This window comes from Orussus abietinus, unplaced genomic scaffold (assembly GCF_000612105.2).
Source record: "Orussus abietinus isolate OABI.00-Male unplaced genomic scaffold, Oabi_2.0 scaffold93, whole genome shotgun sequence".
Taxonomy (NCBI): Eukaryota; Metazoa; Arthropoda; class Insecta; order Hymenoptera; family Orussidae; genus Orussus; species Orussus abietinus.
The window spans coordinates 327,941-351,917 of record NW_019394262.1 but is presented as its reverse complement, the minus strand read 5'-3'; the positions used below and the strand labels follow the sequence as shown (position 1 = coordinate 351,917).

At 44.9% G+C, this 23,977-nt stretch overlaps 1 protein-coding gene across 2 annotated transcripts in view; it reads left to right on the top strand.

Moving 5' to 3' along the window:
• Positions 1 to 23,977, top strand: part of LOC105700658 (integrin alpha-PS2) — a 77,954-nt gene that overhangs the window by 26,357 nt on the left and 27,620 nt on the right. For both annotated transcript variants that reach the window (XM_012426711.2, XM_012426710.2), the window contains exons 2-3: positions 4,303 to 4,424; positions 11,735 to 11,856. In XM_012426711.2, the coding sequence (XP_012282134.1) occupies positions 4,303 to 4,424; positions 11,735 to 11,856 (244 nt within the window). The remainder of the gene's footprint in view (positions 1 to 4,302; positions 4,425 to 11,734; positions 11,857 to 23,977) is intronic.

Sequence of the window (23,977 nt, the reverse complement as noted above, 5' to 3'; positions counted from 1 at the left end):
TTGGTCCAAGCTTAACGACACTTAGAAAATACCTTGTGACATGCTATAATGATAATTAAACATTTGTTACTTCTTTGGCGAGATTTTTTAATTTTTTTTTTAAGCAAGAATATAAGGACAAGCCCTTCAGCGTGTTTTATCTCTCTTCCGTATTAATTGCGATGGTAAAAAAAAAAGAATCGTATTCCGCCGAGGACGACATCTCGGCTGCAAATGCAATAGAAGATTACGCCACCTTTATGTAAACTGCATTACGTGGAAAAAAAAAACATTATGACTGCAACGATTTGCGCGCTGTTTAATTATGCTCAAAATTCAGCGCTCGTTGTTAAAAATGAGAGTTTGGAATTACCTCAGAAGAAATTGCTTCACTGAGATGTGTTGTATGCTTGAAACTTGGTCCAAGCTTAACAACACTTAGAAAATACATGAGACATTCTATAATGATAATTAAACATTTGTTACTTCTTTGGCGAGATTTTTTAATTTTTTTTTNTTTTTTTAAGCAAGAATATAAGGACAAGCCCTTCAGCGTGTTTTATCTCTCTTCCGTATTAATTGCGATGGTAAAAAAAAAAGAATCGTATTCCGCCGAGGACGACATCTCGGCTGCAAATGCAGTACAAGATTACGCGTGTGATTACGCCACCTTTATATAAACTGCATTACGTGGAAAAAAAAGAAACAACGTATTATGACTGCGATGATTGGCGTGCGCCTTTGTTGTGCGACTATAGTTACCGCGCGTTAGCAATGAGCTATTTTACTTTAGGTGAAATCATTGTTACGGCCTAGGGGAGCGTCCGGCGATCGATTTGAAATTATTGGCCCGATTAAGATGGCCGATTAGGAGCGATTTGTCAGTGTCCGAGGAACCAGCGGGGGGAGTCATTTCCTGTCGGAGGAAAGATTTCCAGGGGCGTAGTAGAGTCGGTTTCGGTACTTCGCCCAGGAACTTCGGGGAACGGCCAATTAGCCGAGAAGGCCCAACTACGGCTTCCGAGTACTCGATTGGTCAAATGGCCGACTTCTGGCTCTTTTTCCCTCCTTCGTCCCCCCTCGATTTGTAGCAAAATGACGTCAGGAGGGCGCCTCTTCCGAGAGCCGGGCGCTCCCTCTCCTTAATAATTGCAACGTCGATAACTCGGGACTCCCACGTGTGCTTCCTCCACCGTTCACGTACGTTAACACTTGCGCACCTGAAGAGCCTCCGAACATTCCCCAGGAACTTCCCCGAGCCCTAGAAGGCGGGTCCGGAGTGCATAAACTGCGATTCCCCTCGTCAATTCGATCCCCGTAAGAACCGGTTGTTTTCTAATGCGTTTGATGGATTCTCCTTGGAACAAGGCTTCATATGGATCGTGGGTAATCTGTATGAATCTGTATATATTTGTATAAGTCGGTATAAATCTGTTGAAACGGATATCGAGGGGCAAATAACCTGATAATTCGTCTGACCCCCCGACACTCACCATTAAGGTGGTATGATAGTGGCGCCAAAAAGGTCTCGTTTGTGAAAATTTCCTTCGAACTTGGTGTACTGAATTGTAACAAATTTTACAATGTTAATATGGAGGCTGTAAGGAAGGTCCTGACACCCATGAATTACGCCGGATAATTCGTCTGACCCCCCGACACTCACCATTAAGGTGGTATGATAGTGGCGACAAAAAGGTCTCGTTTATGAAACTTTCCTTCGAACTCGGTGTGCCGAATTGTAACAAATTTTACAATGTTAATATGGAGGTTATAAGGAAGGTCCTGACACCCATGAACTACGCCGGATAATTCGTCTGACCCCCCCATTAAGGTGGTATGATAGTGGCGCCAAAGAGATCTCGTTTATGAAATTTTACTCCAAACTCGGTGTATCGAATTGTATTACATTTTACAATGTTAATATGGAGGCTGTAAGGAAAGTCCTGCCACCCATGAAATTCCAATTTTTTAATTAAATTTATTTACAGATATTTTAAAAGTGTTTTATAAGAAATGAAAGTTCATGAGTAGCGGGCCTTTCCCCATAGTCTTCATATTCACGTTGTAATGTTTGAAACGATTCGTGACACCCAGTTCAGAGGAGAGCTTCATGAACGATTGAACCCTCGGATGCCACTTTCACATCCCCTTAACTGATAGCGATTGACGATCCACCCGATCTAGGTAATGATAAGGGGATCCGTGGGAGAAGCTCCCATTAACGCGAGATGACGACCGTTAAGTCAATAAAGGTAATGGCCGATTTAGCACGCGGTCCCGAGCTCGTTAAATAAATTGGAGGTGTCGACTCCTTCATTATCCTCCACCTTGACGCATCTGACGCAACCGGGAGATCCTCGGCGAGGAGATGATGTACCTCGAGTTGCCTCTAAAGATCGCCGGGATGGTGATCTATCACGACTTCCCGCGGAAAGAGCCCCACTTAGGGAGATTATTACTGTTAAGGCGGTATGAAAGTGGGAACTCGATCGTATATGAAATCTTTCTCCGAACTGGGTGTACCGAATTGTTTGAAACTTTACCACCTGAATGCAGAGGCTCCGATAAAGGTTCCGATACCCGGGAAATTTCATTTCTTGTAAATATCCTTAAGATGTTCATAACCAAATTTTAAAAATTCTCGAGTGGCACTACCTTCCTTGGTGCCTTTATATTCACGCGGTAATGTTTCCAATTTTTCCGGTTCCTAGTTTAGGAATGAAGTCATAAAAAATTGATTGCGTGCTACTTTCATGTCACCTTAAGGTGCCTATATATGTAAGAATAAATATTCGCAGTAAATCCGAGAAAAACCGAGATTTAAATGACGTGTGGATGACGCGCGGACGGTATGAATGTACTCGATTTAACTACGTGGATTACAAATCGCCATGATTCATACTTACGTGTGTGGCTACTTTTAAGGCGTCTACATTATGTGTGTCCTCAATTTAGCAACAGTTTACAAACCTCGACTTTTTTCATTGTTACGATAAACCCATGGAAACCTATCTGCACAGGTTTAACTAATTCCTGGATGGTTGTGTAGACGTTATGAAATTCAATTTGACTGTATATACAAATCACAAAATGGCGACGATTTATTCCCCCGCTTGTAGCAACCTTTGTGGGACTTTAGTGTTTTTCTTGTCATCGGAACCGCCGAGTTCCTTTTTTCATCGTTACGATAAACTCACGGAAACCTATCTGCACAGGTTTAACTAATTCCTGGACGTCGCGTAGACGCTGTGGAATTTAATTTGACTGTATATACAAATCTCAAATTGGCGACGATTTATTCCACCGTGTGTAGCTACCTTTAGAGGGAGTTTAGCGTTTTTCTTGTCATCGGCACTTCCGAGTTCTTTTTTTCATCGTTACGATAAACTCATACAAACCTATCTGCACAGGTTTAACTAATTCCTGGACGTCGCGTAGACGCTGTAGAATTTAATTTGACTGTATATATAAATCACAAAATGGCGACGATTTATTCCCCCGCTTGTAGCAACCTTTGTGGGACTTTAGCGTTTTTCTTGTCATCGGAACCGCCGAGTTCCTTTTTTCATCGTTACGATAAACTCACGGAAACCTATCTGCACAGGTTTAACTAATTCCTGGATGTCACGTAGAAGCTGTGGAATTTAATTTGACTGTATATACAAATCACAAAATGGCGACGATTTATTCCCCCGTGTGTAGCAACCTTTGTGGGATTTTAGCGTTTTTCTTGTCATCGGAACCACCGAGTTCCTTTTTTCATCGTTACGATAAACCCACAGAAACCTATCTGCACAGGTTTAACTAATCCCTGCATGTTGTGTAGACGTTATGAAATTCAATTTGACCGTATAATACAAAACACAAATTGGCGAAGATTTATTCCCCCGTGTGTAGCAACCTTTAGTGGGAATTTAGCGTTTTTATTGTCATCGGAACCACCGAGTTCCTTTTTTCATCGTTACGATAAACCCACAGAAACCTATCTGCACAGGTTTAACTAATCCCTGGATGTTGTGTAGACGTTGTAGAATTCAATTTGACCGTATAATACAAATCACAAATTGACGACGATTTATTCCACCGTGTGTAGCTACCTTTAGTGGGACTTTAGCGTTTTTCTTGTCGTCGGGATCGCCAAGTATGGCAGTGATAACTAATTCCCGGCGATAACCCCACAAGGAGGGTCGGACTTCGGTAAACGGAGAATAAAAGGCCTTTCTTCTCGCCGCCTCGGGGCGAATTTACGAGGAGGGGCCCTGGGGGAGTCAGCTCCCAAAGATCGATCTCGATAGCGTGATAACCTCTTTCGTTTTTTTTCAGGGTCATCGTGGGTGCACCGGAAGCGCAGACGTCTCAGCCCGAGGTCATCCGGGGCGGGGCGGTATATCGGTGTGATATCGCCGTGGACGATCATTGCGCGATCATCGAGTTCGACAATAAAGGTAGGAGAACATTGCGAGACCCTTAAAACGTTTCCCGAGAAAACGCCGGATTTTTTCCCACTGTTATCTCATCCTTAATCTCCTTTTCATCTCCCGCCTCATCTGGCGTATATATACGGCAACTCGAAATTTTTATCTCAGAACTTGTAATGGCTGGCCTTAAGATGATATGAAAGTGGCATCTGAGGGATCAATCGTTTATGAAGCATTTTTTTTCGGAGGGTACTGAATCGTTTTGAAATTTATCACCAAGTCTTGTGAATGTGGAGGTTGTAAGGAAGGTCCTGACAGCCATGAAATTTGATTTTTAAATTTATTTATGAATATTTTTGGCATTCCTTTTATAAATAACGAAATATCATGGGTGTCGAGAGCTCTCTTGATTTTTCTGAGTGTCCTGAATCGTTTCGAAATTTACTACCAAGTTTTGGGAATATGGAGGCTGTAAGGAAGGTCCTGACAGCCATGAAATTTGATTTTTAAATTTATTTATGAATATTTTTGGCATTCCTTTTATAAATAACGAAATATCATGGGTGTCGGAACCTTTCTTGAGGCCTCCACATTTACGGGGTAAAATTTTGAAACAATTCGATACATTCAGTTCAGAGAAAAGTTGCATAAAGGATTGATACCTCGAGTGGTACTTTCATATCGCCTTAATTCGCGTGGAGTTGGGAGTAAGGGGCGGAAAGTTAAACGTAAAGAGTGAAATAGGATCAAAATAGGGCCTGCTCAGGTGACGCAGTTTCAAAATAGAGCCGAAATTTCAACTGGGATTACCTCTGAACAAGTAATCCATAAATAATCGGCGTACAAACAAAGTCCGAGCTGTCTTAAGCGACATCATCGTCGTCGTCAGCGACCCAGATTTCTGGGCTCCCGAAAGAGCTCGGCGACCTCAGTCCCACGAAAAGGCCGCCGCTATTTTTACGCCGTTCCCCAGCCCTCTCCGGATGTTTCCAGTTCTCGTTAATGGAGCCTGCCTTCGGAAAAATCCGGAAAAGTCACGCAGGGATCCTAAATAGGTTCTACTCCGGAGAGCGAGCAACCTGTGCAGAGCAAAGAGAAGTCCGCTGACGAGTTCCATAGATTAAAGAAAAGGATAAATGGTATCGCTGTCTGATTGAACCTTAAGACATAAGCAGAAGAAATAGATGGCGGCCATCTTTCTTTTCCAACATCCGCACATATTCCAAACACGTAGAAAAATAATGTCAAGGTCCTATACATATTCCGGCACGCGGTCACACATAAAAAAAGAAAAGTGTCATACACTGAGAAAAAAAGATAGTTGCCTGAAACAAATGTATATATCGTTGCCTGAATAATGCATAATTGCAAGAAAGAATTATTTCGTTGAGAAGAAAAATGATACCGTTGATTTAAACGAATTTTCTTTATTTCGTTGTAGCGACGCATATTTCTTTGAGTCAACTATCTTTTTCCTCTCATATACAAAACAAATACAAAATTGCTTGGACATTTTGGTTGCCATTGTTCATTATCACGAGATGGCGCGTAATGCAGTAACGCAAGATGGCCGCCAGAGTCGATTTTTCTTCCGCCTCGACCTTTGGTTTCTCATTAGAATCTAGTTTTAGGTCCATCCAAGATCCTTGCTCAAAGATCCATGATCAGCTCAGACCGTCGACCAGGCTTCCCTATAATTTGCCGATAATGTGCCTATCCCGCGATCGTGGCGAGTGTAATTGATAAGATCGCGTGAAACTGCAACGAAACCGTGAGATCGGCTGTTGAGAAGTGAGCTTTTTTCTCTCAAATACAAATCAAATACAAATTTGCATAGACATTTAGGTTGCGATTCTTTACGATTACGAGATGGTCCTATGCAGCAATGCAAGATGGCCGCCAGAATGGATTTTTCTTCCGCCTCAAGTTTTGGTTTCTCGTTTAGAATCTAATTTTAGGTCCATCCAAGATCCTTGCTCAAAGATCCATGATCGGCTCAGACCGCCGACCAGGCTTCCCGATAATTTGCCGATAATGTGCCTATCCCGCGATCGTGGCGAGTGTAATTGATAAGATCGCGTGAAACTGCAACGAAACCGCGAGATCGGTTGTCGAGAAGTGAGCTTGCGGCGTTATGTGAGCGAGTAGATTCAAGTTAGTCATCCGGAGTGGTCGGTTGGTGTAGGTGCAGAGATTGGACGAGGCTGGGATGGTTATAGAGACGTATCGAGCTGGTTCCACCTTTCCCTCCGACTCTCTCCTCCTTTTCCACCGTTCCTCGGTCCACTTCGTCCCTTTTGCGCGCGCGGTAGTCCTTTTTGCCCCCCTGGTCGTCTTTCAGGAGAGGTGAGAACGTGTGCGGAGCGCATCTCCGCTCTGAGAATCCTTGCCGTCCAATTAGTATATCCCGAAGGAGGGGAGACCCTTCGGAGGACTCCCTTTGATCGGTAATTAGCGACCGTGTATGCCTCGCTCCTGTTCGATGACGTTCGGTCCCCCAGGCCAGGTTCAGGTGCACCTTGCAACCTGCTTGGCTCGTGCCTGGCGCATTTTTCTACCGACCGTCTCCAAGGAAGGGTTTTAGGCGACGCAGGGTCTCTTTACGATCCGATACCATCGGGGAATATGGTTGCGTGCCCGTTGCGCCTCCACCGAAGGGATTTCAGGCGATGCAGGGTCTCTTTACGAGCCTTCGGAGGACTCTCTTTGATTGGTAATTAGCGACCGTGTATGCCTCGCTCCTGTTCGATGACGTTCGGTCCCCCAGGCCAGGTTCAGGTGCACCTTGCAACCTGCTTGGCTCGTGCCTGGCGTATTTTTCTACCGACCGTCTCCACGGAAGGATTTCAGGCGACGCAGGGTCTCTTTACGAGCCGATACCATCGGGGAATATGGCTGCGTGCCCGTTGCGCCTCCACCGAAGGGATTTCAGACGATGCAGGGTCTCTTTACGAGCCGATGCCATCGGGGAATATGGTTGCGTGCCCGGGTATCCTAAATGGTCTCATCGTCACTCATTTTTCGCTTCCTGGCCGCGGAATTGCCGACTCGTTATCCGCTTCTTGGATGACCATTCCCTTCTTCTCGAGGTTCTGGAATACCGTTTCCATCGGGGATCCCGAGTATTCGGCGATCTTTTTCTACGGCAGAACTCGTGCAGCAGGTTGCGCGGCATCCGGTTCGAAATAGCGGTGAGTCGGCCCGAGGTAAGAGAATTACGCGACCGGTCGCACACCAGGAGTCAGACTCGGAAATAACCCCGACTCGCCTTTCCGTCAGACCGTGGAAAAAAAAAGTATCGCCGAGCGAGAGCTAGGCCTTGGGCCCACGTACTCCAATATCTCGATGTATCCAAAGTTCCACAGATTTAAGAAAAGGTTACATGGTATCGCTGTCTGATTGAACCTTAAGGTGAAGTGAAACCCCCTTCAAATCAATCGATTCGAATACAACATATGAACATATAATAAAAATACATTTCTTTTACGTCACGACTATTAACGGACACTTCATTTGGTATGAAAAAACTGAATGAATTGAACTTCGCGCCAAATGCATTTCCCGATATATCCAAAGTTGCGCTTTCATGAAACATTTTCGAACCCTAACCGGGCGAATGACATCCGATGATGCCGATATTCAGTCCCAGAAGCAATGAATGATAGACAATGATCTCTTCTTCAAGGCAGCAACGAATCTAATCTCTCATTCTTTATCGCCACAAAAATGCATATCCCAATACATCCAAAGTTCCGCTTTCATAAAAAAAAAATCGGCCTCCACCTAGGCGAGTGCCATCCAATGACGCCGATATTCAGTCCCAGAAGCAATGAATGATAGACAATGATCTCTTCTTCAAGGCAGCAACGAATCTAATCTCTCATTCTTTATCGCCATCAAAAAAAAACTCAGCAGAGTTTCTCTCCAAATGCATATCCCAATACATTCAAAGTTCCACTTTCATAAAAAAAAATCGGCCTCCACCCAGGCGAGTGCCATCCAATGACGTCGATATTCAGTCCCAGCAGCAATGAATGATAGGCAATGATCTCGTCTTGGTCAAGGCAGCAAGGAGTGGAGGACCGCGGTGTTTTTTTTCGCCGATCCGAGAATGAACCCGTTATCCGTATCATCCGTGTCCGCGATGATCCGTACAGGGAGGCTGTCGAGCGGTACCAGTGGCACCAGTGGCACCAGTGGCACCAGTGGTACCAGTGGTACCAGTGGTACCAGTGGTACCAGTGGTACCAAAGCATCGGAGCCGACTTTACCGGCATCCATCCACTGGTCCCGGGTACAGTAAAGGCGGATGACCAGCAGGGAGGCAGCCCATGTCATAGGGGCTTTCTGTATTTCCCTATTAGGTAGTGCCGGTTCTTGTTGAGGATTCCTCGTACCTCGGACCTGCCCCTCGACAGGGTTCGCCGGCGGTGCGCCCAAGGAGCCAAGAGGAGGGGTCCTTTGGGCTCGTTCCGAAGGGAGTGAGTGGCCTCTAAGGCCACGGAGGCCCGAGCTTCCTTGTACGCAGCCTGAATCCGCGATCCCGTGTTCAGGTGGAGTCCGATGCGATCTGCACATCATCCAGGTAGATCGCATCGTGCTAACGAGGAGGTGAGATCCCTCCGAGAAGAGCCACGCCACGGATCGATCTCGGGGCATCGCAGTCCCGCCTGATCGATTACGAGTGTTCGAAACCTGCCGATCCCAGAAACCACTGGGAATCCCTGGAACCCGATTCTCGAGTTCACACGAACATCTCTCATATGCAAAACTGATAGTTTCGTACACGACTTTGAAATGTTGACCGGTGACGCGACTTTGCAACGATGCAACATCTTTCATGCGATCCATTTGTATGCGAAGGAAGTTCATAGGAACTCGAGAACAGGGTCTCTGGAACCTTATGAACTTCTTATGAACTCGAGAGTAGGAGCCCTGATCTCTATACCAGCTGGATAGCCGATTTTCCCTTCTTCTAGTTCTTTGTTCTTGTATTGTCCTTGCGGAGGGTTTTGACGATTTAAATTCATGCATGATGAATATGACGGTACTGAGATACGCATGCATGTCTTTTTACGTGTTTCTACTGTTTTTTATGCATCTGCTATCGCTGCAGCTTCACGAAAGATGTTCTTCTCATCAAATTGACCCATCGAACGAGGGGCTGCGATTTTTTTCCAGAGGAGATAGAGGGTTTGAAGCTTTTTTTAGGGCTCCATGACTTTATCAGCCCGTTTTCTTGGGGCTGCCCTGCCCCCAGTGAATTTTTTTCGCACCTACTATCGTTGCAGCTTGATGAAAGATGTTCTTCCCATCAAATTGGTCCATTGAACGAGAGGCTGCAATTTTTTTTCAGAAGAGATAGAGGGTTTGAAGCTTTTTTTAAGGGTCCATGACTTTTTCAGCCCGCCCTGCCCCTAGTGAATTTTTTCCGCACCTGCTATCGTTGCAATTCGACAAAAGATGTTCTTCCCATCAAATTGGTCCATCGAACAAAGGACTGCGATTTTTTTTAGGGGAGATACGCGTTGGTCTATAAAGAAATGGGGCATCTAAAATAAAAAGTATAATACTTACGTGGTGTTACCATGTTCGGAGAACAGTTTCATGAACGATTGACCCCTGAGATGCCATTTTTGCATCCCCTTAATGGCGATCGGTTCTCAAAGGACATCGTTTTGCCCGACTTCCGAGTGAATGCTTCCTCGGGTTGGTGACTCCCATCCCCAGCCGATTCTTCGGCGAACGTTTCGCCCGGAAGATTTTCAGACGTCGAAGACCCTGCTCTGGTTTATCGGCTGCAATTGCGGGAACTCGTTCTCGGGTTTGGTTCCACATCGGTGCGTTCCAGTGCGTTCCATCGCGTTCCACGGCCGTCTTGGCGACATATTAGGTTACTTCGACAAAGTAACAGGTACCGGGTGACACGAGGCAGACTCGTTGCCTGGTATTGGACTCCTTGGTCTTTCCAAGCCGGGACATGATCTGTGCGAGGGCACTAATTACAGGGATTGCGTATCCGAGCTGCACCGGAGCACCGCTGCAGCAGGACTTCTGCGTGCATTGGACCGGCACTTGCACGCAGAAGTCCTTAAGGTGAAGTGAAACCCCCTTCAAATCAGTCGATTCGAATACAACACTTTTTCTTTTAAGGGTATTGCACCAAACTGCCCGAAACTTTGACACATAACTCGCGATGTCATCTAAGAATTGTCCTGGCACATTCAAAGATTTGTAGGTATTTAGAAAAATCTTCTTTATCGACGTCGTTCAAGTTCCTCGAGGTGTTTCACTTCACCTTAAAAAGTTTAAACTTCACGAGTGGCAGGACCTCCCTTAAACTCTAGCGGATTCGCGTGGAAAAGTGTCAAACCATTCGATACATCCAGTTAGAAATGTGAGACACCTCGGATGCCACTTTCGTATCTCCTTAACGCCACTTTGTTTGGGAAACGACTCCTTGTTTAACGTCGAGGTCCTGGAAACAAACTAGTCTCGTCCCGGAGACTGCTTTAACGTTTCGAGTCACTAAATCCATCGCCGGTGGAAAGAGCCGTGTCTAATTTAAGTCCCCTTTATCTTTAGTATCTCGAGGGTCTCAGGGGTGGATCCTTATTAGTGCCGGCGATCGTTAAGGGGATGTGAAAGTAGAAAAGTGAGACACCTCGGATGCCACTTTCGTATAGCCTTAACGCTACTTTGTTTGGAAAATGACTCCTTGTTTAACGTCGAGGTCCTGGAAACAAACCCAAGCTTTAACGTTTCGAGTCACTAAATCCATCGCCGGTGAAAAGAGCCGTGTCTAATTTAAGTCCCCTTTATCTTTAGTATCTCGAGGGTCTCAGAGGTGGATCCTTATTAGTGCCGGCGATCGTTAAGGGGATGTGAAAGTGGCATCGGAAAGCCCAATCGTTCATAAAACTTTTCACGAACTGGGTGTCTCAAATCGTTTCATACTTTAAAACGTGAATATGGATACCCTAATGTAGGTCCTGAAACTCCCGAAATTTCATTTTTTATAATTACTATTTTTAAAATACCTATAAACAAATTTGAAAAGAATTGAAATTTCACGAGTTTCAGGACCTTCTTTATAGCCTTCCTATTCACGCTGTAAAGTTTCAAACTATTCGGCAAACCGAGTTGGGAGAAAAGTTTTATAAACAAAACCTCTTCGACGCCACTTTCGCATCACCTTAAGCTCGCTTCTAACAATAGGGACGAATTCGTCGGTCAGGATTCGCTCGATTCACTTCTGGCGACATAACGCGTCGAGTTGTTGACGCAGGATGCTGACAATCGCGTGGTGACTAACCCGATTGTCGTTCTCGTTTCAGGAAACAACTATAACGTCGATAGTCAGGCTCGTCAGAAAGGGATCACGCAGGTGGACAACAAAACCCTGCAGTGGTTCGGCGCTTCGGTTTCTGCATCGATGGAGAACGGCGGGCCTATTATGGTGAGTATATTCAATTTTATGGCTAGATTTCGCCGAATATGTCCCGTTCCCCGTAGAACTCGCAGATTCGATGAACACTCGCACACATTTCATTTTTTATTGGTCTGAAATTCTCTGCTGAAAAAAAAAAATAAGGCAGTCCATTGAAGGAAATAAATATGGTACCGAAGAAATATTTCGTTAATTCGAAGAATAATTATTTCCTTCGAATAAAATCAAATAAATTATCTTAATTCCGAAGAGATATTGCATCCCATTTATTCGAATTCGAGTTAGATTGTTATTCTTTGAAATGGCAAAACATTTCTTCAGTTCGATGAATTTTTTGTTTCTTTCTCTGTGTACGTCTACCTAATAGAGGGAAATCGAGAGGCATGGCAGCGTCAGACAAGTTGATTTTTTTTTCCATTTTTTCAAGGGACACTTTAGGGTAGAGCGAGAAAGTAAAGCGTTTTTTTTAAATTATTCTCGGTTAATTATTGACATTTAATGTGGAATAGAAATATTGCAAGTAGGATATAGGAATAACTGTAAGGCCTAGGAGTATTTCGTTGATACTTTCGGTAAAAGTGTTTTGAGGCTACATCCCTAAATTCAGGAATGATACAATAGAAACTGATGAACAAGGATCTTGGTTAGCAAAGAGAGTTTAGAAGACTAATTGCACTATATAAATTTCCTCTGCACCGGATCTTGGGGCAAAGACGCTGTTTTTGCTGACATCTCTAAATTCAGGAACGATACAATAGAAATTGATGAACAAAGATCTTGGATAGGCTAGCAATGAAAGTTTAGAAGCCTAATTGCACTATATAAATTTCCTTTGCATCGGATTTTGGGGCAAAGACGCTGTTTTTGGCGACATCTCTAAATTCAGGAACGATACAATAGAAATTGATGAACAAAGATCTTGGTTAGCAAAGAGAGTTTAGAAGACTAATTGTACCATATAAATTTCCTCTGCACCGGATTTTGGGGCAAAGACGTTGTTTTTGGTGAAATCACTAAATTCAGGAATGGTACAACAGAAATTGATGAACAAGGATCTTGGTTAGGCAAGCAAAGAAAGTGTAGAAGACTAATTGCACCATATAAATTTCCTCTGCACCGGATATCTTGGTGCAAGACGCTGCACCAGCTGGTGGAAAAATAAACTCCGGCGTCAGAAAAAATAAATCCGAAACGCATCCCTTCGAGGAATGTTTTCTCACGGCGAGATGTGCGTTCGAGCTCATAGGAGGCACCGGAGTAACAAGTGCCTGTAAGTTCTTATCGTTAAAAGGGAGAAACGGAAGTGGAAAGGACCTTTTCGAGGATCCCATAAACCGATTTCGAAAGAAACTCCTGGAGAGAGAGAGAGTCTTTCGGCGTTCCGGGCCGGGAGTTCGGAGCGAGCTTTGTGCAAGCTTCTGCAGGGACACGTGTCTCGGGAGAGTTTCTATTTCTAGATTCGAAAACAAGCGGAATCTCACTTTTGCCGAAGCTTCCAGGCCTCTGGGAGCGCAAAAGAGCAAGAGGCGGCCTTTCCTCCCTCGACCACCCTGGAGCCGACGTTACACCACGCTCGACAAATCGGCGACATTCCTACGAATTAGCCGGAAATTTCTCTTTCCACCTCCTTCCCCGCCCTGGACGAACGATCCGATCAGCAGAATTCCTCCTGGCTGTACTCCTCCCTGGGAAGTGGCAGATTCCCAGGAGCAGTCGATTCCTATTCTCCGCGTGTAGGAGGTGACGTTCGATCGCGATTTGTCGATCACGGAATCGAAGGAGAGGTGTGGAAAACTGACTAGGAAATGTTAGATGGTATCTAGGACCTAACTAGGACTCCCACATTGGTAGTTCCCAGCCCTAGCCAAGATAGGTCCTGGATAGGTCTTGGTCCTGCACATTGGTAGTTCTTAACCCTAGCCAAGATAGGTCCTAGACAGGTCTTGGTCCTGCAACCAATTCAATTTTTCCTGGTCAACGCTAAGTTAAGCATTTCGCCAAATTAATTTGACATCCAAAACAATTAAACGCCGCACTATATTTAAGCCTTAGCTAGGACTTCCACATTAATAGTTCTCAATCCTATCCAAGACAAATGCTAAATAGGACTTGTTCTCGCGTCCAACTCAATTTCTCCGGCTGAACGCCAAGCTAAGATCTTGGAATTTAATTCGACATCCAAAACAATTAAACGTCGCATTGTATGTAAGACCCAGCTAGGACTTCCACATTAATAGTTCCCAATTCTATCTAAAACAAATCCTAGATAGGACTTGGTCCTGCGTCCAGTTTAATTTTTCTTGCTCAACGCCAAGTTAATACCTTCCTAGATTTTAATTTCGCATCTAAAAGAATCTTTTCAAAATCCTATACAAATTTAATTGTACATCCCGGTAATTTTGTCCGATTTTTCCTGTATTGAGTCAACTTAGGATGTTCTAATCAGACCCTGTACAAAAGTGAGCATTTAGATGTAAGTTCTGTATTCCTAGATTGGCATCCTAGCTTCGATCTCGAGAAAATCGAAGGAGAGGTGCAAGGATCGAGAGAAAATCGCGATGCGAAGGGGAGAAAGAATTGATACATGCCGAGTTCACTGCCGGTAATTTCCAGCCGGACTATTAGATTTTAATTTGGCATCCAAAAGAATTTTCTCTAAGTCCTGTACAAATTTAATTGTACATCCTGGTAACTTTGCTCAATCCTTTCCTAACTGAGTCAACTTAGGAAGTTCTAATCAGACCCTGTACAAAAGTGTGGCATTTAGATGTAGGTTCCGTATTCCTAGATTGGCCTCCTAGCTTCGATCTCGAGAAAATCGAAGGAGAGGTGCAAGGATCTGGAAAAGATTGCGATGCGAAGGGGAGAAAGAATCGATACATGCCGAGTTCACTGCCGGTAATTTCCAACCGGAGTATTAGCTTCGTGGCCGGCTATCTGGGAGGCAATCCGCCGCGAATATCTTCGCCCTTCCCGAAGTCTTGGCGCAGTTCTCTCGGGTTTCTCTCCCTATGATGCGGTGCCGCCTTTATCCATCTCGCATGTGTCGACCGACTTCGGCGTGTGTAAGCTCGAGCCTGCGTGTACACGACGGATAACACGCAGAGACCGCGCGATGCCCTCACGCACTTCTGCGGTGGCCGCTCTTTTCTATCCTGGTCTCTCACTTCGGTCCTCCGAGATTTCTCCTGGACCCGTTGGGTGATGTCGATGATGCTCGCACTTCCGATTCCCGATTTCTCCCTGGACTTTCATCCTTGGTCGTCACCTGAAGGGAATATTCACAAAGGGACAAAGGCAAATTGATTGGACGTCCAGCCCTATTCGGGGATCACGGGCGAGAAGACGTGAGAATTGTTTAGAAGACGTGATCATTGCCTAAACAGCTGATACGGCTAAAACTAGGAAGAGGGGACAGAAAGGACCACAGTCTTGGAGCACACGCACCACACGAGCAGTTGGCTCTTCGTCGGAATACTCTAGTTTTGAGGCATACACCCATATTTCTCTTATAATAAGCCGACAGGCTGCGAGATATATGAATTATAGGAAAATTGTCAATAGTGCACACATGTATTTTAAATACCTACTACACATCTTATGTTCCTATCGCGTTAACACAAATCTTCTTTAAGGCAACATAAAATGTGCCAATCAAGGATATATCATGTTTGAAGCGTACTCGTGATGTTATGAACGGAACAATGTTAAATCATGACTCAATTGTACAATCATGACTCTGTATCGTTGATGATGATCGTTATTAAAGTCCTTGGATTTACATGAAATTTGTTCAGAACATCAAGAATTGTGCAGCAGGTCCTCAAGATTTGACGTTTGGAATTTATTTCTAACATTTTTACCGGATTAATGTTAAACCCAAACGTGTGATCAGTACCATCGCGATGAGTCTATATGAACATTCTTCCTAGATCGTCGTTTTATTATTACGAATTTTTTAAATCCTTGGATTTACATAAAATTTGTTCAAGGCATCACGAACTGTGCAACAGGTCCTCAAGATTTGATGTTTGGAATATATTTCTAACATTTTTACCGAAATAATGTTAAACCTAAACGTATGATCAGCACCATCGCGACGCGTCTATATGAACGGTCTTCCTAGATCGTAATTTTCCTATTATGAACTCTTATTATCCTTGCATTTACATGAAATTCGTCCAAGGCATCACGAACTGTGCAACAGGTCCTCAAGATTTGATGTTTGGAATATATTTCTAACATTTTTATTGAAATAATGTTAAACCTAAACGTATGATCAGCACCATCGCGACGCGTCTATATGAACATTCTTTCTAGATCGTCATTTTCCTATTATCAACTCTTATTATCCTTGCATTTACATGAAATTTGTTCAAGGCATCACGAACTGTGCAACAGGTCCTCAAGATTTGATGTTTGGAATATATTTCTAATATTTCCAGCGAAATAATATTAAATCCAAAGGTGCAGTCCTGACCATCGCAACGACTCTTGACTTTGCAGTTGACGAGCGAGAAGATGTGTCAGTCGTATTTAGCGGCGATCGTCGCCTTTTAAGCTTCAGCATTTCGACGTCGGGTGCTGTCAACATTCCGCTGCCATCTCTCGACCGGAAATTATCTACTTACTCCAGAATGCCAGCGTGGATTCCCGTGTAATGGCTCGTGGCTTTTTGCGCGGCTTCGCGACCAACGCTACCCTAATGCGATTACGCGAGGGTCTCTTAAATGTTCGTGACAACTGGGACAAGAGTTCGCAAAGAGGGCCAAAGCTCGAGGAATGATCGATGAGCTCGTGTCACATTTGAGTTCGAATAATCAGGAGAGCGAGCCTGGAATTCCGCCGCTTCCAAGATCTGATCATCAGACGTAGTCTCCTTTAGGTGTTGCATTACATACACGTAACGCAATGGTTCATCCTGTCTTGGTATCTGAAGGTGCAGATCGGAAAAAGAAGGCCCTCGACGGGAGATTTTGGGCTGCACCTCTTCCAGCATTTCTCGAGATGGCCCTTTCTGATCGCCGCCGAATGCTTCGCACTCTTCGCGCTTTAATCTCCTCGGTCAAGTGGCGGCGGTTGACCCCACCCTCGAGATGATCTCGTCGTTTCTCGAAAACGGAGCTCGATACGAAGAAACACCTCCAACGAAAGTTGTTCCCCACTTCCTGGAGTCTAACTTTCGTTGGGAGCATTTTCTCATCCGGTGCATCGCTGGAGCAGAAGGTCGCTCCGAAATGCAGGAACCCTAACAAGTTGAGATTTCGCTCGAAATGATCTCGTTGTTTCTCGAAAACCGAGCTCGATATGAGAAAATATCTCGAACAAAAGTTGTTCCCCGTACCCTGGGGTCGAAGTTTTGTTCGAGGCACTTTCCCACACGGGGCACCGATGTAATGGGAGGTCGCTCCGAAGCGCGAGAACCCGGGCACCTCGAGGCTCCTGCTTGTGGAGGCCGTCATGGCTCAGGAGTCCCAGGATCGTCGCTTCTTCTGGCAACTCTCAGTCGGGGGAAATTCTGCGCTGGTGCTGGTGTTGGGAAAAAGTCGAGGAATTCGAAATCTCGTCGAGCGCGGCCCGACAATCGCCGCGAAGCGCCGCCGAATAAATGGTCCGGGCGGTCCTGGCAAAAAAGGACTCGGGCCGAACGTCGCGCTCCGTTCCGGGGATGAACAAGCGCGGGAAAGAGGGGCCCGTGGAAGGAACAATCGGCAGTAAAATATGGGCGAGTCGCGGCCCGATAAAACCGGTGGCGGCTTCTCCGTGGCCCGTTGTCGTCGGCAAAAACACATCGATTAAAACGGGAAGGCTCCACCGGGAGCGAGCCTCGAAGGACAATCGCGACCTCGACGACCCGGCCTGAGAGCAGATCCTTGTACTCTCCCCGGAGGAATTCCCTCAGGATTTCCTGTCGAATCGAAGACGAACACCCTTCAAAACTGCCCAGCATCGTTTAATCGAACCCTAACGACGATCGGCCAAAGACCGGCCTTATAGGACGTGTACACCAAGGTTCAAGGACTACGGGGAAAATCGTTGGAGTCCTTCCCCCAGGATCTTGTCGACGGGGTCCTTCGTAGGGGTTTGTTACCCCCAATCTGAGCTGGATACAATTTTATCAAGCGGATCCTGCTGACTATAGATCCTTGTACTCTCCCTGGAGGAATTCCCCCAGGATTTCCTGTTTAATCGAACTCTAACGTCGATCAGCCAAAGACCAGCCTGACAGAACGTCTACACCAAGGTTCAAGGACTACGGGGAAAAATCGTTAGAGTCCTTCCTCCAGGATCTTGTCGACGGGGTCCTTCGTGGGGGTTTGTTACCCCCAATCGGAGCTGGATACAATTTTATCAAGCGGACCCTACTGACTACAGATCCTTGTACTCTCCCTGGAGGAATTCCCCCAGGATTTCCTGTCGAACCGAAGAGGAACACCCTTCAAAACTGCCCAGCATCGTTTAATTGAACCCTAATGTCGATCAGCCAAAGACCAGCCTTACAGAACGTCTACACCAAGGTTCAAGGACTACGGGGAAAAATCGTTGGAGTCCTTCCCCCAGGATCTTATCGACGGGGTCCTTCGTGGGGGTTTGTTACCCCCAATCGGAGCTGGATACAATTTTATCAAGCGGACCCTGCTGGGATTTGAGATACCAAGCTTGCACCTCCGAGCAGTCTCTGATTTCTGGCCTTCTCCGTCGCCTTCTCCTCGTCCTTCTCCTCTCCTCGGGGATAATCCCCGAGGCGGACAATAAGCATTCCTCGCGTGTGTTTTGCCGACGCGACAAATTGCGACGCCCGCTAAACGGTCGCTTTTTGCAGCCGCAGACTGCTCGAAGGAGCCCGGGATACCGAGAGGTTGGCTGCACCTAAGAGAAGTGCGATTTCTTCTCCAAGTGCCCCCTGGATGGTCCTGAACGTCATTTTCTCTTTTACTCGGGGTTGCTGCGGTTCGATAAGCAGGTCTTCAACGTTCTTTAGGCTTCCTCGGACCAGATCGGGTCAAGGGTCGTGAGACTTGGCCCCGGAAAACGATTCCAAACGAGCCCAAGAGCCCAAGCACGAGACTCGTTTGTAAGCGGTTTCATTCGATTTGTTAACCTGGCGTAATAGGTCGCAAGACCCGGACCTACGACCTCCTCTCTGTACATCTTGACGTACTTCTTATGCGTGTACCTGTCCGTATCACGTATAAATAATGTCGTGACTCAGTGCACGCGAGGGCTGACTCAACCGAGGGACCGAGTTGGCTTCCTTGCCTCATCTTCTCTCTTTTTGCACTCCAAAATCGAATTAGGGTTATTTCTACCCCGTCGATGGTATTTTTTAGGGAGGCATTGCAATATGTCGAGTAATGTTTGTAAGACCTGTCTAGGCTAGATCAGATGATCCCGGGTAGAAAATCTGCAAAGGTGCTAGCGGGACCTAGGATGTCGACCTACAAATGTAGGACCTATAATGGAATGCTATTTTTTTATGTAAGGTCGAGGTAGGATATTCTAAATTTGCCTAATAAATTAAGAATAGGACGAAATTGCAATGGTGCATAATTAAATTTCAAGTGGGCTCGCATACCCAGATAATAAAATCTCTTAGTCACTTTTCCAAAATAGACCTAACCAGGATGTCGACCTACAATGGAACGTCATTTTTTTATGTAAGGTCGAGGTAGGATATTCTAAATTTGCCTAATAAATTAAGAATAGGACGAAATTGCAATGGTGCGTAATTAAATTTCAAGTGGGCTATAAGGGAATGCTTAATTAAAAATGTCTCGCATACCAAATTAAGTCTTAACTAGGGTTTATCTTGACTAGATCTAGAATTTCTGATATGGAAGTCCTAACTAGGACCCAGATAATTAAATCTCCTTTTCACTTTTCCAAAATAAACCTAGCCAGGATGTCGACCTACAAATGTAGGATTTACAATGGAACGTCATTTTTTTATGTAAAGTCGAGGTAGGATATTCTGAATTTGCCTAATAAACTAAGAATAGGACAAAATTTCAATGGTGCATAATTAAATTTCAAGCGGGCTATAAGGGAATGCTTAATTGAAAATGTCCCGCATACCAAAATAAGTCTTAACTAGGGTTTATCATTACTAGAACTAGAATTTCTGATATGGAAGTGCTAGCTAGGACCCAGATAATTAAATGTCCTAGTCACTTTTCCAAAATAGACCTAGCCAGGATGTCGACCTACAAATGTAGGACCTACAATGGAACGTCATTTTTTTATGTAAGGTCGAGGTAGGATATTCTGAATTTGCCTAATAAATTAATAATAGGACGAAATTGCAATGGTGCATAATTAAATTTCAAGCGGGCCATAAGGGAATGTTTAATTAAAAATGTCTCGCATACCGAATTAAGTCTTAACTAGGGTTTATCTTGAATAACACTAGAATTTCTGACATGGAAGTCCTAGCTAGGAACCAGATAATAAAATCTCCCAGTGACTTTTTCAAAAGACACGTCGACGTGACTTATATCCATGAATTTGCTTTGCAAATTCGGTGAGATTTCGCAGAAAGACTCGCGAAACAGCGCAGAGTGTCCATGAGAAACAGAGAAAGCGCAATCAATTTAATTCGAGGATAAATAAAACCCTTCACGGCTCCAAGATGGCGGCAAGACGCGCGACGTTTTACGACTCGCCATTACCAGGCCATTTCGGGGCCCGGTAACCCCCATTTTGGCGGGCCAGCATCTTTTTTATACACTTTGTTGATCTCTTCGACGCCACTTTCTTCGAGGTTCGCCGATTCCGTCGATCTGTTGACCGTGTCTTCTCGGGTTCGTCGGTTCTTTCTCTTGCTTTCCTTCCTTGCTCACTTGTCGTGTCTTCTGTCGAACCAAAGGGGTTTTATACCCTTTGAAAATTGTGGATGTTAATGCTCGAAATCACGTGGAACTCACCTGAAAATCGTTTAAAATCACCGAAATGTCACAATTTAAAGGACGCGCGTCCCTTGTTACCGAATCGTATTGTTGTCTAACGCATTGTCGTTCCCGGGTTCATCGCTTCTTTCTCTTGCTTTTTTTCTTTGATCTCTTCTCGTCTCTTCTGTCGAACCGGACTTGAACCAAAGCGGTTATACCCTTTGAAAATTGTGGATGTTAATGCTGGAAATCACGTGGAACTCACCTGAAAATCGCAAGCAGAAATCTCTGAAAATCCTTGAAAATCACCGAAACGTCATAAGTTTAACCCTTTGAACACGGAGTCACTTCGACATATGGGCGAAATTTGTTTGACCATGCAGGAAATATTGTACCAAACGTCGGGCGCCTTTAGGCGCTCTTAGTAGCCAAAGGGTTAAGACCAAACGTCCCTTGTTACCGAGTCGCATTGTTTATCGTATAAAATTAAAATACGAAAGGCAATCGGTTATCAAATAAAGAATTCACTCGGACATCAGTGAAAAGGATTTCCTTCTTTGATGTCATATGATGAACAACAATGCGATTTAATGGCAAGCGACGTTCGGCCTCTAAATTGCGGCAATGTTTTGGTGATTTCCAGGGATTTCTGACGTTCATCTGATTTCAACATGATTTCGAGGATTAAAATGACAAATGATTTCTAGAGCGAATGACGTCTCGAGGAAATCCTATTCGCTGATTGTGAGGGATAAACATCTTGGTTGAACCACTTCCGAAAATTATCGGGGCCTTCCGGCACGAAGCGACGCTTCTTCCATCCAGGAAAGTCAACGATCGAGCTGGGTCATCTGGAGTCTCGCCAAAACGGCGTTCGTGGCCTCTTCTCAAAATAGTCTGTCCGTCCCTTTGGGATAGAAACTCTCGGAGAGTTCCTCTGCGCTCGGCGTCTCTTAGGCCCAAGGACCAGGGGTCTTAGGGTCGGCTCAGAATCGAAACAAAGAGAAATCGAGAGCCCCAGTTGACGCGTTCCTCCCCGGACATATTAAGAGCAGCCTTTAGGATCTCCCAACGTACACACGTGTGCTTAACGTGCCTCCGAAACAATAAAGTCCGCCGCAAGAGGACTTTACGGCTCTGCCACCGGACTGGCCGGGGTCCAATCGGCTGCTCGTAAAATTCGGCAGGATTCGTAATACCCCGTAACTCGTTTAACGGGGCCCTAAGGGGTTGGTGGGGCCCCAAACCTCTGCCTTGTTGCAGCTGCTGAAACGGCGAGGGCCCCTCAAATTAAACAATTTATTTCTCGCGAGGTTCCCTGCCTCCAGGGAGGATTCCCTGGACAACAAGGAATTCTATTTGTTGGAGAACATAGCCCTAGCAAGGGCTTCCTCATCAGGCCCTAGCCAGAGCAAACCCTGGTTAAGACTCGGCAACGTGTAATAATGATCATTTTTTCATGACTAACGTCAAGATAAGACTAAAATATCATTTAATATTTCATACGAGAGGACTTTATTCAGGCTTTCCAGCGCCTAGCTAGGGCATTGTTAGACTTAGCTACCCTGAGAACAAAAGTTCATTCAGCCAAAGATATACTTTATTAATTAATTCAGAGCACTTATTTGGCTGGAGTAAATTTAAACAAGCTCTCATAATTCCGAAGGAACGTTGATCATTTTTGAAAAGTGAAATCTCACGAGCATCGCGTTTTTTCTTAAGACCTTCATAATCACGTGCTAATGCGCTAAATTATCGTAAACTCGTCCTGACCCTTTCGTTTCTCATATCAGAGCCTTCGATAATTGTATATTGACCGAAATACGACAGCTCGAGGTCATTTTGGTACTGGTCTGGGCTAAGTTAGACAATTTTCTCCAAAAATCCAAATCTTTGAATGTGCCAGGACAATTCTTAGATGATATCACGAGTCATGTGTCAAAGTTGCGGACGGTTTGGTCCAGTACCCTTTAAAAAAAGTGTTGTATTCGAATCGCCTGATTTGAAGGGGGATTTCAACTTCACCTTAAGGTGAACTGAAAACCCTTCTTTGATGATCAGTCGATTAGAATACAACACTTTTTTTAAAGGGTATCAGACCAAACTGTCCGAAACTTTGATACGTCACTCCTGCTCATCTAAGAATTGTCCCGACACATTCAAAATTTGGATTTTTTAAAAAGAATTTTTTAACTCGGCCTAGACCTGAACCAAAATGGCGTCGAGCTCTCACATTTCGATCAATATACAATTATAGAAGGCTCTGATGTGAGAATCGAAAGAGTCAGGACAATTTTACGTCAATTTAGAACACTCTGGTAATCGATAAACTCGCATTTGAAAGGGATAAAGGCAAAATAAGTGTTGTATGCGCTTCTATGCCAAAACGACGGTAATACGAGGTCTCGGAGTGAAAATTTAATTGACCTGGAGATCACAGATGGCGCAGGGGGTCCCTCTGCAGTCAATCAGGGCCTCAGAAAGCATGAATCCAGAGGATTCTTGGAGTTTTACTTCGATTTCTTTATAATTATTCTACGAAAACGACAGGTGGAGTATGCCATTTGGTACAATACCCAATACAATTCGATACAGCTGTCGATATAAAAATAAATGTCGGCAACCAAGGCATTTGGAAAAATCTTCTTTATCGACGTCGATCAAGTTCCTCGACGTGTTTCACTTCACCTTAAAGGGAAGGAACTCCCGTACTTGTTCCGGACAAGTGTTACGGTATCGTAGTAACCTGGCATTACAGGGCCCTATAGAATTCCCTGGTACCGGTTCACCGAGAGGAAACGTACACGGCATAGAACCTCCAGGCGGTGGTTATCCTTGCGCGATTGATCTAAACTGGCGCAATGGATAAATTGCGCCTCCTCGGGCTTCGTTTTTTTTTTCTTTTTTCCTCAGCAAGAGTGCATCATGCCCCTCCCAGGCTTCGCGAGCCTCGGCGAGACAAAACGGCAGGTCGTTACGTTCAATTTACTCGATGATGTCTCCTCTCTGTCTTTACCGGACCCTTCCTCTGCACTCTTCTCTGGGCACCCAATAAGAACCATCGAGTACTTGAAACTGTTAAACTTATCTCACGATGCTCTTCGCTGGTTACGAGGACTCTCTCCAGTTGAAAACATTCATTCCTCCATCGCTTCGACCTAACCCGAAAGCCAACAGTGTGGTTATCACACACTGATAAGAGAAATTCATTTAACCAAGGAAATATCTTCTTACGTCGTTTG